Consider the following 13,957-nt stretch of genomic DNA (forward strand, 5'->3'; position numbering starts at 1 on the left):
AAACAGAAAATTTGAAAAATTTCTCTTATGCTTCTAATTTTTGCCAATGTGCTAAAACAACCTAAGTGGGTTAAGTTTACAATTCTGAAATTCTAATGGGTGTCAGTAAGTAAATGGATGGGCTTGGGAATAACATGTAGCTGTCAGGTTTACTAGCACCCAGGGGGTCCTTACAGAATTTCGTGTTGCGTCTGTCTATCAGGTCTAGTATTAGAGATGAATTCTTTTCTATCCTTTAAGACTACTTCACATAGTTCTGAGGCTCTTTTGGGGGCCACCACTACCCAGAATTGGTAGTTAGTGGATGAGGGACATACCTAAGATTTTGACCACTTTGTTATTGATTGATGACCATCGTTACTGGTGTGAGCTGCCATCAGGCATAAATACCCTGGACTGACCACATACTGGAGCTGCTTTCAGCAGCCTGCATTGCTTGAATTGCTGCTGATTGGGACAGTCATATTCAGAGAGCTGAATCTCATCTGGGTATGTAGACCTCCCTAAATCTGCACTGTGCCAATTCTATGGATTTAGTCTTTTATTCAGTGTGGAAAGATTCTAAATAATATCAGTGTCTCATGTTTTTATGCACCTAAAGTGATTCATTCATGATTTTTATAGTATTAAAATTAGTCATTTGTTTATTGCATCTTTGTTCTTACCTGTAATCACAGCACTTCTTGGACATCTTAGCAAGAACATGACTCGGAATGAAAAAAATAAAAATGGTTGAGGATTTAGCTCCATGTTTTTAGGCTCAATCCCCACTAACACACACACACACACACACACACACACACACACACACACACACACAGAGAGCAAAATCTATAACTCAATAAAATTGATGACATTTGTGATGTAGTTTTAGTTGACATATGAATTTATACAAATATAAACGGTAAAAATAGTATTAGAATAATTCTAAATTAACATAAATGTAGCTTCAAATACTTTTTGTCTTTTTCATTTTTATTGGTACAAGGATTGAACTCACAACCACCTGCTTGCAAGGCAGGCGCTTATGTCACTGAGCTAAATCCCCAGCCCCGCTTCAAATACTTTTTTCAGTTTTTTTAAATAGCTCAGTGCTTTTTAGATAAAAACATTGTTTAATGTCACTTCTAGGATAAATGTAAATTCTGTCACTTTATTTTTATTCGTGTACATTTATCTCATGAGAACACTAACTGCGAGATTTCAAAAAGAATTAGAAACTAAACTCAGAGATGCTCATTTATATTATCAAACATATGTGTTACGATACTATATGATATTTTTTAGCTATTTTAAAACAGGATTTTCTTATTTCTCTTTAAAGAATATAATGTGGCTTGGAATTTTTTCTGCTTTTTATGTAGAGTTAATCACAGTGAACTTTCCAAATCCTAGGGAAATATCTCCAAGGTCTATACTAAAATAATAAGAGTCCCTCCCCTCCCCTCTCTGTCAATTAATTGCTATTTTCCTAAGTAATGTCACAGACCTTCAAAAACATGTCATTATTAGATGATTCTTACTTAATTCTACCTTTCCTTAGTATTTCTTTTGGCTTTGGAATCGAAACTATTAGACAAGATGTTTTCAATGATGGGCTAAATACTAAGGTTATGGTCCATTCATTGCCTAGCATTATTTCTCAAAGTATGGCCATGCATCACCTCCAGAGTTGCTTAGGATGATTGTTAAAAATGTGTATTACTTTAAAAACATATGTGACAACAACAGCAACAGCAAAGAACATGATAGATCTGCAACCCTGCTGCTGATCCCGTGCTCCACCCAGGTAACCTCAGTGGGCCTGCAACCATGCCAGTGATGCTCCCTCTACCCAAGTGAGCATGGTGGGCCTGTGACCATCTAGTGATGCCACCCTCCATCCAGATGACCTCAGCAGACCTTCAACCATGCCAGTTGTAGTAGTCAGGGTTTTACTAGAGAGAACAGATATAACACGAAATACACAGATATAAAGGAAACAACAAGATTGGCTTACAATGGTCAGCCATAGAGTCAGGTGAGGAAGCATGCAGAGGGTGTCTACACGCTGGAGGCTGAAGGATTCAGCCCAAGGTCTGGAGTTCACCCTAGTGTCTTGTGCGAGTCCACACCAGCAGGCTGATGGGTCTGCAACAGTAGGCCAAAGGCTCTAAAATGAAAGACTGAAGAGTCTATGCCAGAAAGCTGAAGAGTCTACACTGGAATCCAGGAGATGACCTCCAAACCAAAGTCTAAGACTGGGGCTTCTTCCAAGAATGGAATGCATTCATCCTTCCTCCTTCCCTTTTATACCTACAGTGATGAGGCACCCTAGGGTGGGTCTTTTTCTACATCCTTGTGTGTAGAGTTGGCTTGAGTTGACACAATCAATCAGCCACTACACCGGGAATGCTGTCTTCCACCCAAGACTGGTGACTGGAAGAAACCCAGCCATACAATAGGACCTTGACTATAGTGCACATGAGGCATAGGCAAAACAGACTAAAAGGCCAAAATTTCAATTAACAGGAGAAAATGACAAAACAAAAAAGCAAAAATGCAATCTCAGACCTCCAGCTCTCTCAGAAAAAGTACAGGAGACAATGAATATAGAAGAAATTGGAAGACACACACCTGAAATCTCTGAAAAGATATCAAGTGAAGTAAAGAAAAATTTGAGTAGAAATAATCTCTCAGATAAAAAAGAAATGACATCCATAATGAAAGAATTACTCAACAGAGCTAAAAAAGAGATAGAAAAAAAATAGAGGAGAACAGGGATATTATGGAAACCTTGAAACAACAATATGGGAAGGGATTAGAAGGCACAAAACAGATTCAAAGAGATATCCAGGAAATTAAAATTCCACTGAAAGCTGAAAACAAAACAATTGAAAAAATCTGAAGGTGGACTTTCAGACCTTTGAGGACAGGCTTGAAGCTAGTGACCATGAAAGAAAAAGTCCCTTAAAAATAACAAGGGACCATAAAATAAGAATTTAATAGCTGTAAAATGATGCAAAGAAAAATGATATAAGACTTATGAGTATCAATAAAGAAGCAGGAGTCAACATAAATGACAGAATCACGGCTGACTTCTCACCACAAACCCTCAAATCAAGAAGAACTTTGAGTGAAGTATTTCAAGCCCTGAAAGAAAACAATTTCCAACCTAGATTGATGAATTCTGCAAAACTGTCTTTTAAAATTAATGGAGAGGGGTTGGGGATTTAGCTCAGTGGCATAAGCACCTGCCTTGCAAGCAGGCAATTGTGAGTTCAGTCCCCGGTACTGATAAAAAATAAAAATAAAATTAATGGAGAAATAAGAGTACTGAAAAATATTCTAGATAGTGATAAAAATGCCCAGAATTCCAAGAACAACAACAGAAAGAAACCACAGGGCAAGAAATTAAATGGAAAAATACAGGGAACCAACAGGAACAAAGAGGAAAATGACATGATAAAGATAAGTCAATGTATATCAATTATAACCATCAATATAAATTGCCTCAATTAACCAATCAAAAGAAAAAGACTGGCACAGTGAATCAAGAAACAAGACCCAACAATAGACTCTGTACAAGAAACACATTTAACTCAAGAAGAAACTCGTTGACTGAAAGTCAGAGTCAAGTGATGGAAAACAATACTCTATGCAATAGGAACCCAGAAAAAATCAGGGATGTCTATCCTGTTTGCAGACACCTAAACTTCAAACCAGAAATGATCAAAAGAAATAAAGAAGGTCATTACATAATTGTTAGAGGAAAAGTTCAAGAAAAAGAGATAATCGTACATTCACCAAATAGAGGAGCATCCAACTATATAAGACAAATATTAATAGACATGAAAAATCAAGTAAGCAATAACATAATTGTAATGACCTTTTCTTAATACCTCACTGTCACAAAGAGGTAGATCAATCAGACAAAAAATCAGCAAAGAAATAACAGAACTGAATAAAATATGTGACCAAATGGGCTTAGTAGATGTTTACAGAGTGTTCCACCCAGCAACATAAGAATACACATTCTTCTGAACTGCACACATCATTCTCAAAAATAGACCATATACTAGCCCATAGAATATGCTTAAATAAGTGCAAAAGAATTGAAATTATCCCATATATATTATGACCATAATTCAAAGAAATTGAAAATGGCAAAAGAAACTGCAAAAACTTCATTAAACACATGAAAATTAAATAACACCCTACTGAACAACCAATGGGTTACAGATGAGATTACAGAAAATTAAGCAGTATCTACAATCAGATGAAAATGCAAACACAACATACCAAAACCAGGACACAATGAAAGCAGTCATAAGAGGGAAATTCATAGCAATGAATTCTCACACTAGAAAAAGAGTGAGCACAAACAATCTAATGCAACACCTAAAGCTTCTAGGAAAAGAAGAGGAAATCAAACGCAAAGCCCATATATGGGAGGAAATTATACAGATCAGAACATAAATTAACTCAGTTGAAACTAAGAAAACAATACAAAGAAGTAATAGGTAAAGATTTGGTTCTTCGAAAGAATAAACAAAATTGATAAACCTCTAGACAACCTTATCCAAAAAGGAAAGAAAAAATTCAAAATCATGTAATAAGGAATCAAAAAGGTGAAATTACCACATATCTTGTGCAAATTCAGAAGATCAGTACTTACTTTGAAAATCTATACTCTCATAGAATAGAAAACCTAGAAGAAATAGATTCCTAGAAATGTACGAACTACCAAAGCTGAATCAAGAAGATGTAAAATCTGCAGTAGTTACTGTGAAAGGGTAAGAAACTGCTCGAAAGGGTAAGAAACTGCTCAAAAGGAAAAACAGCTGGGATGGGGAAAGGAGAAAAGAAGGAAAGGAAAAGGAAAAAGATATGAATTTGTGTATGTATATAAAGAGTATAGTTAAAATGATTATAGTAGTAATTCTATCAGTTCATGGAAAAGAACAGTTAATACTCATAAAGTTTGATTGATTTTCTATATCTGGTAATCTAAGCAACTCTTTTGACGATAACATGCAATATAATAACCATTGTAAAATTCCTACCATCGTGTTTTGAAAGCTTTATTATTATTGTTTTAGCTTTTTTATGTTGCAGTTTATTTGTCTCTTTTGCTTTTCTTTTCTATGTTTTTTTCTCTTTAAAATAAAAAAACCAAACACAGAAAAAGTCCCTCGCCCTATCCAAATTTACTTAATGAGAATCTCTATTGATTTGGTCTTAGAATAAGCATTTTAAACAAGGAACTTCAGTAATTCTGATACATACTACAATCTGAGGTCGATTGGAAGGACATTTGTTTAAGAGAGATGTGGTAGAGTGTAAAGGAACGGTCAGATGTCAAGCCAGAGAACTAATAAGGGATAGCTTTTCGATTTTAAAATGAAGTAGGGCAGACTGAGTTTTCAGGCTCCTTCTAGACTTAAAATGCAGAGATTATTTTGTCCTTCATACATTCTTTAATCAGTTCAGTTTTGTATTCAGGCTTCTTCAGAGAATGCTCTACTTTTGTCTCTTAAATGGATTCTAAGTACTCCTATTAATAGCTTTTAAAATGAAATAATTTTCAAGTTGTTTAGGATTTAAAACTTTTTAACGCCAATCCAAGATGAGGTTTAAAATGTTAGAGCTGAATCATTCTTTGGTTTTAGGAGATCTCAGTATTTCAAAGTCCATCTGATGTTGGTTAACTGGGATTTGGGAGAGAGGAGACATCATTAATCTACCAACTGGTATATTGAGCTACAAATTTTCAAAACCTTAGAAGTTAGCATCAAGGCCTTTACTGTGGGTGATATTAGTGAAGGAAATCATTTTCTGTCAGCAATATAGAGTGAGAGCAGCATTAATGTTGGTTGAAGTTCAAGTCAATACTCTTCTTATGGGAGGCCTCTTAGCAATGAAACACACCATTAAATATTTTTCAAAGACAAAGTTAAAAGAACAAAATAAACTTACATATACTCCAAGAACTTCTTGAGCTGAGATGTGACACTTCATGGAAAACTTTTGGTTTTTACTGTTTAACAAAAGAAAATAATAAATGCTTTTCTATTGCTGAGTTAAAATCAGACTGTGTCACAAAAATATATTGCTTTGTTATAGAAAATAATAATTTGCTGTTATCTTAATTTGTGAGTGACTTATCAAGCTTAATTAAACCCTTGGAAAGTAATCCACAGAGTAGTTATTAAAGAACATAGTAAATGCAAAACAAATATTTTTTCTTGGAGATTAACATACAAAACCAAAAGCAGAGGATCTCAGCACTCAGCAATAAATCTGATTAATTTATTCTTTTGGTATTTCATCTTCCTCTGGACTGAACAGTCCTCCACTTAATGCTAAGAACTAATGCATGTCTCCTTACAGTTCTGACTCAGAGAGCGAGAGGGAGTTTGTCTCCTTTTGACGTTTCAATTTGAGATCAATAATTCTCTTAGATCTGTTATTTCATTCTGTTGGTTAATTATTGAAGATCCTATTCATTTTTCCTCAACACTCTAAATATATATTTATATAATTATAAGAAAGTGTATATTTAATATCAATGCAAGAAATCAGCATCAAATTTGTACTTGATAAGAAAGTGTAAAAGGGATTGATTGACAGAGTAACAGTAATTGTCACTCGGAGTGTTCTGTCATTGTGGCAAGACTCACTGCAAGTGATTCTGCTTACTCTCAAAGAAGGTAATGCAGCAGTTGATGTGAAAAGTACAGAATTTCATATTTCTTCAAATAACACAGTTTAAAAATGACAACAGAGGGCAAAAATCTGCATTGCAATTTGGGGATAAATTTCCAAAAGGGAAGCTATTTTAATACTGAGCCAAATTTCAGCATTACTGCAATTGGGGCATATAGTTGTATGTGAAGGCTCCAGTTATAGAGACAACGGTGTGCATGCATGGCCTTCCTGAAACTAGTGGTAGCTGCACTGGTATTTCTTTATGGTTTAAGTTTTTTTCTTTCTCTTTCCCCTTCTCTTCCTCCTTCCTTCCTTCCTCTTCCTCTGAAGCTATTCAGGAAAATGGCAACATGTTGGTTATTATCTTTCGGCTACTTTATGGAGCTTTATCACATTCAGAACATTTATGAAGTACTGAAAGAAGATCATATTGCTTGTTTTAAAGTTTCCTCCCTCATTTTGTATGAAAAAAGATTTTCTAGAGTTCTCTTGAGTGGGAAAGCGAATATAGGCCTAGAAACACCCACACCACCTTTTGTGTGAAAAGCATCCATGTATACCTCCCAGGATCTTATGATCTATTGTTTTGCATCACTTATATAAACATTATAACTAAATGCTTAAAAGATGTGTTTGGGACCTGGCATATATCAACAGTTGGTGTATTCCTGAAAGTTTTGCTCTAGTTAGAGAAAAGGAGAATTGGGTCTCCCCCAAGGCATATGGTAGTCTGGGCACATCAAATGCAAAGGAACTTATACAGTTGCCACCAATGCTGAATGCCTTGTGGAAGCACCGATATAGTGTCACCAAAGTATGATTATGTTATATTAATATCACTGGTTTTAATTTTACTGGCTTATTATTTTAACATGTGTACATGTTCCACTTAGACTTTTATAGTTTATGTGCATACATTTTTAGGTATCTTCTTTAGAAGGACTTACCCTTGAGTGATGTAAAAGACAAACACAGCCCGACATTTAAAGCAGTGAAAAAAGATTTTATTCAATAATAATAGGGTTAAGAGTTGAGCTCCATACCAATTTGGGTGAGCTCACTGGGTATTTTGTAAGGATAGACCTGGGGTAGGTGGAGCCAGCAGGACCAGGAAAGTGAACAATTACAAAAATTGGGGAGCAGAAGTTGGTGCATGTGAAACCAAATGGATTTTTGACTAGTGCTTATCAAAATTAGACTTCTGTCAAAATTAGACCAAATTAGGGAAGGAGTCTTGTGTTGGTTGGAACAGCAAATTCTTCTTCTTCCTCTCCTTCTTCTTTGTATTTTTCCTCTGTGGTACTATGGATTGAACTCTAGGCTTTAATGCTGACGTACCTCTCCAGCCCTTTTATTTATTTGCTTTATAAAATTTTGAGACAGGGTCTCACTCACTGGGTTGCTAAGTTTCCCAGCCTGAGCTGAACTCATAGTTCCCCTGCCTCAGCTACTTTGAGGGCCAGAATTACAGACATTAACCACCATGTGCAGCTACCAAATTTAAATTCTTCTGGAAGCTTTGCATTTTCTTGGGCAGGTGCTCCAAGGATAATGGCTCCATCATTTTAGGAATGAAGCCTAGAGCTGTTGGGAGCCATGTTAGTGTCACTTTAGTCTTTAGAGGTAGGTCATGGTTGAGGCTTAGTTAAGAAGAGGGCTCAGAGAAGCCTATTTAAGGTATTGCTGAGGAAAGAATATTTTGTTAGTGACAGTTACAGTGTGGTAATAACCCTCACTACTTTACGATAAATAATGAATACTACATTTTAACTTTTGTTAAGATAGCTGGATTTTAAAACCTTAGCTGAATAAAATATAAAAGATTATGCTGTTTCATTTCAGGGCGGTGATCTGGACTATAAAATTCAGGAATATAAAGAAGCTGGGAAAACCTTTACGGAAAATCAAATAATAGAATGGTTTATTCAGCTGTTACTAGGAGTTGACTACATGCATGAAAGGTATGTTCATTTGCTATTTGGGACAGGGAATATTTTTAACAGTCATATCTAAAACTTGAAAAATGATTTTTTGGGTCAACTTAAAATCAAACAAATTTGACAGGTAAATAGCTATCATTATACATTTATATGCTTTTTTTTTCTTGAGGAAACTGTTACAGTATTATATCCAGAGGATTTACTTGCATAGTTTTTCTGTTGTTCTAGAAATCAAATTGCCTCTTAATAACACAGAAATTTGTACTGAATGTAATTCCTTGTATCTGATTATCTCCTGTGAATTACAAGTGATTTTCTAATCACTTTCACAGGCTATGACTTTATTGTATCTTATAGCAGGCTTAATTATACTGTAAATATCTTAGTATGCCACAAATGAGTTGTGTGGTCACCTTGGAATGTGTCAATGCACAGTTAGCTGTCTTCACAGCCCAAGATGAGCCAAATAATTGAGGTGGAAGATGTTCTTTGGCATCTCAGTGCTAAATTTTTAGACAAAAAGTCAATATTGATGTAAAAATATCTGTTAAAAGAAGGTCAAAGTATGTTCTATAAGTTTTAATTTTATATAAGTTTTGTAATTTCTGCCTCAACAATGTATTTTAAAACTTTTTATGATTTTTTTCTAGGGCTCAAAAATAAGATGTGTTAGATATTAAATGTTTTATAGATCTATAAAATGATATGTATACATTTGAAAAGATGAACATCCACAGACAAAGGAGGTAGCTCTTACCTAGAAAATGGGCAATACATGTGGTGATATTCTTCTTGAACAAGATTTATAATTTATAGGATACAGCAATATTAGGCTATCATATCATTTTAATGTGTCATCTGATAGCATAAAAATTCATCAGATTATCCAGTAATTTAGCATGTGTATTCTGAAACACATGCATGATGATACAGATAACTACTGGTTAATTGATAACTTATAACTATCTTTGGAATGATGTCAACCTATCATAAGAGATAGTGTTGAAGGAATGTCAAATAATCTTTTAATATACTACCCAAAGCTGCTGATTGTAAGGCTTCCCTATACATAAAGTTACATTGGTACTTATTTTATTTTATTTATTATATAATATAAGGAAAACAACTAAAAAATGCATAAGGTTGTCAACCATGATGTTCTGTGTGCAAATATGAAATCTGGTTAGGAACGCAAATATTTTTGTTGTTCTTGAGACTACTTAGTGATTGTAAAGTAAATGAATTTAAAATGAACTTCAAAAGGAAGATTTTGATTTTTAAAATTCCTTTAACATTCAAAGAAGATCATGAAATATTTGGATATTTGTGGATATGAAATATCATCCTTCATGATTCATATAACAAATTATGGTACCTCTTATTCATTATGTTATTATAACCAATTATTATAAAACTTATAGGGAAATGTCATTTTATATTTAGGTTCATTCATTTGTTCACTGAATATTGATACATCAAAAAATAAGTATGAATCTCAGAGAACCATTAATAGTGTAGCAGAGATAATTCATACTCACATATTTATAAACCTAGTGAATGTATAAAATTTGGTATCTCCACTTCCTCAGATAATCTGTTCAACCTCTGAGTCTTTGTTTTCTTAAGTATAAAATAGGGCTCTCCCTGTTTACTCCATAGAGCTCCATGAAATATGCATTGAGACATCGTAGATTTAGAAAGTTTATAAACTGTTAAATTCTATGTGACGTTTATGTTAGCAAGGATAGAAAGCAATTGGTATTTTATTATATCATTTATAGGATATGTGCATATTTTTACAGTCACTTTGAAGAAATATTTAATAATACTCCCTAAGCTAAACATACAGATAACACAGTTACCCAGTAATTCTATTACTGAGAGTAGAAATGAGTAATCATGTTCAACAACAGTTGCACAAAAATGTCTTACTTGGATTAGTCAGCACACTATAAAGTCTTCATTACTGTAGAACAGCTCGTTGTACAGTGGAGAACAGTTTTAGCTTGTAATGATACAAGAACATACAACTGGTATGCATGATTCAGTTGGATCCTCAAGATACAATGTGGGATAAAAGAAGCCACATACAAAAGAGTATATACTGTTATATTACTGTTTATGTGAAGGGGAAAACTAATCTATAGTGAATTAAAATAGAAATTACTCCTGAAGAGGAGTTTTGACCAAAAGAGAGAAGAAATAAATCTTTTGAAACACTGGTAATATTTTATATTTAGACCTGGTGGAGGATTACAAAGGTGTATGTATGAAAATTCATCATGGTTAAGATTGATCCACTTTAATGAAAGTTATAATCTAAAAATAAAGTGTTAAGAGTCTCCAGAAAAATACAGTTTAGGCTTTATAGAAGATCATTTAAAAGATAAATCCATTTGGGATAATCAAGGAAGGTTTCATGGTAGAAATGGCATTTGGCCTAAGGTAAGAGTTTGAATGTGATGGAAAACTGGTCAAATTTTTTCCAAGTTTAGAGAATGGAGTGAGAAAAGGCACAGAAGTATGGGAAAAGGACACTTTTAGAGTGACGGTGAATGGTTCAGTTCGGGAGACTCTCGAGTTGTATGAGTAAGTTATGGGGTAAAGACAGTTGAGATCAAGAGGGCTTTATTTTGTGGCATAAACACTGGTGGTCACAGAGGCCTTGTGAGGGGAGCTGTATGATTGGAGATTGCTTTGAGAAGATAGGATGATAAATTGTAGAGTGGCGAGAAGAAAACTTTGGCAATTTATCAAAACCTTTTGCAATACCCTTACAGGAAGTGACGAGACCTGAACTAAGATGGCAGAGTAGACAGGATGTGGGAAGGATCAGAATGAACTTGAGAAGTTCAAATGACTGGATTTGAAACATGTGAGCCATGGAGGAAGAAGAGCAAAAATGAACCTGTAGTTTTGTGCCTGGCTGAGTGAGAAGTTAGAAATACAGGTTTAAGACAAGAGTGCTGAGTTTGCTTGTGACTGTGATAGGTGGATGGTGACAGAGAGGACGATGGGAACAAAGAGGATGTGAGGAAGTTAGAAGCATGGCTTCAGGGCTGTCTTTATTTGGGTTCCCCCAGTGTCAGCTCCCTGAATAAAGACTGATTATATATATATATTTCAGAGTCGATCTCAAAAAGCAGAAGCTGGTGTGTAGGAAGAGTGAGATGGAGAAGGGAGGAGAGCTGTGTAGGTGCCTTGCTAAGCTGATGGTGCAGTGGGTGGGGTTGCAGGGGCAGGGTTCTTCTATACCTATTTTGGGGTTTGCATCCCTCTTTTTGTATTCTTTGAGGGATGTTTCAAAAATTCTTGACCATATATAACTATTGTTTTCTAGCACAATTATGAATTTCTTCTCAAAAAATTTAAAAATATTTTTGAGTGTTTTGAGTGGGGTGGAAAAGGCAAGTGTCTCCATCCTAACCTAGCCTCCAGAAATATTTTTAAGTAGAGTCAGGGTGTATACTTTTCCTGGTCATAAATATGTAATCTACTTTTCCTTTCTCTTAGTCTTCAATATTTAATTTAGTATAGGTCTAGGACATGTTTTGTTTAGGATATAAATTTATGTTTTAAAATCAGTTTAAATTTACAAGAATGATTTTTTTTTATTTTTTGAAGAGCAGGATATATTTATTGAGGGAAAGAAAGCTGTCTGAAGAGAGACAGAAGGGGGTCCCGACAGGTTGCCCAAGATTCTGTCTTTTCCAGGGACTTTTATAGAGTAAAACCGTGGTTCACGATGGAACATAACTATAGTTAGCCAATAAGATCAATAGTTTAGGTAAAATTGATTAAATTGGGGGCAAATGGGAAAGCAAGTCACGTAGGAAGTGGGCGTTCTTAGAGAGCAGTGACTCCTCCTATAGGGGGGTAGGATGGTGACTCTTGGCTTCTCAAGGTGATCCAGATTTAAGGATTATACTTCCGAGTGTGGTTGCATTTGTTTTGCATTCTGTCTTGAGTTCTGGCCCACAGCAAGAGGTATGTGTCCCTTCCAAGGTCATCAGACATCTGGTCCTCTGTGCCAGCTTCCTCAAGGGCCTAGCCTTGTCTGACTGCCTATAATATTTCTAACTAACTCAGCTGCCTTCAACAATCCTCGCTCTGAAGAAGTAACCCGAACTGCCATGAAGGGAAACTGGCAAAAGACCATCTAGCTGCTTCGGGCTGAACAGGGTCGCAGTGGTTGAACGGCAGTCAGAGGTACTTCCACAGAGACCCTATCTAGAAGAATGATTTTTTAAAACATGCATCATGAACACTTTTAAATAATGATATTAAAAGCCAAGAATATTCAGTCTGCTACAGCAACATTGAGAACGGAACACCACAGCTCTTTCCTACTGAAAGAAGTCACACCACCTAAGCCAAACCCTTTCTTCCTCGTGTTGCTTGTTGTTTTTGGGGTCAGTTGCAATTCTACTCTATGTATCTTCTCATTTGGTACCCAAATAGAATTTGCTTCTCTTGTGCCAGGGGCAAAGGCAAGAGTGAATTAGGAAATGTTCTACAGTTGTTAAACTTCTACTCAGACTTGACAGTCATGCTGTCTGCTCATGTGCCCTGCCCCGAGGAAGTCATATCATCTGGGTTAGTGACAAAGAGTTTGCAAGGCAGATGAGGTGTGAATACTTGGGAACAAGAATATAGCTTCCCACAGTTTCACCCATCTTTTTTTTTGGTACCGGGGATTGAACTCACAACCTCATGCTTGCCAGGCAAGTGCTTATGCCACTGAGCTAAATCCCCAGCCCCAGTTTTACTCATCAATGAACTTAAATAGCACCCAGCAAAAAATAGATTTATGTATATTACAAAGCATTATTCCAGCCTTTTTCATGTATGGCCTAAATAGCATATATTAAAGTTTATTTTGAAAATATATATGAATTATGTGAAGAGGTTAGATTTGACTCTTATGTTGCAAATACCTTTCAAAATATTTTAGTTCATGTGATAGTTAACTGTATGCGGCACCCTGACTGGGCTTCTGGGTGAGTCTGCAAGGGTGTTTCTGGATGAACCTTGCATTGCATCAATGGATTCATTAAAGTATTCCCCTCCTTGATGTGGGTGGGCCATCCAATTCACTGATACCCCAAACAGGACAGAAGGTGGAGAGAGAAGGAATTTGCCCCCTTTTCCTGCTTTGCTACTTGAACAAGGATGTCTCATCTCATCCTCTTTGGGCCTTCGACAGGGATTGGTACATTGGCTCTCCTGTTTCTCAGACCAGAGACTGACTCAAACCATTGTCTTTCCTGGGCTCCAGCTTGCAGACATCAGGTCGTGGGGCTTCTCAGTCTGAATAATTGCATTAG

At 35.7% G+C, this 13,957-nt stretch overlaps 1 protein-coding gene across 4 annotated transcripts in view; it reads left to right on the forward strand.

The window, feature by feature from the left end:
- Nek11 (NIMA related kinase 11) overlaps positions 1-13,957 on the forward strand; it is a 309,129-nt gene that overhangs the window by 52,177 nt on the left and 242,995 nt on the right. For all 4 annotated transcript variants that reach the window (XM_063248985.1, XM_063248986.1, XM_063248988.1 and 1 more), the window contains one exon: positions 8,533-8,651. In XM_063248985.1, coding sequence (XP_063105055.1) covers positions 8,533-8,651 — 119 coding nt within the window. The remainder of the gene's footprint in view (positions 1-8,532; positions 8,652-13,957) is intronic.

This window comes from Cavia porcellus, unplaced genomic scaffold (genome assembly GCF_034190915.1).
Source record: "Cavia porcellus strain 051 isolate PalLab524CR breed Dunkin Hartley unplaced genomic scaffold, mCavPor4.1 scaffold_5, whole genome shotgun sequence".
NCBI classification, from domain to species: Eukaryota; Metazoa; Chordata; class Mammalia; order Rodentia; family Caviidae; genus Cavia; species Cavia porcellus.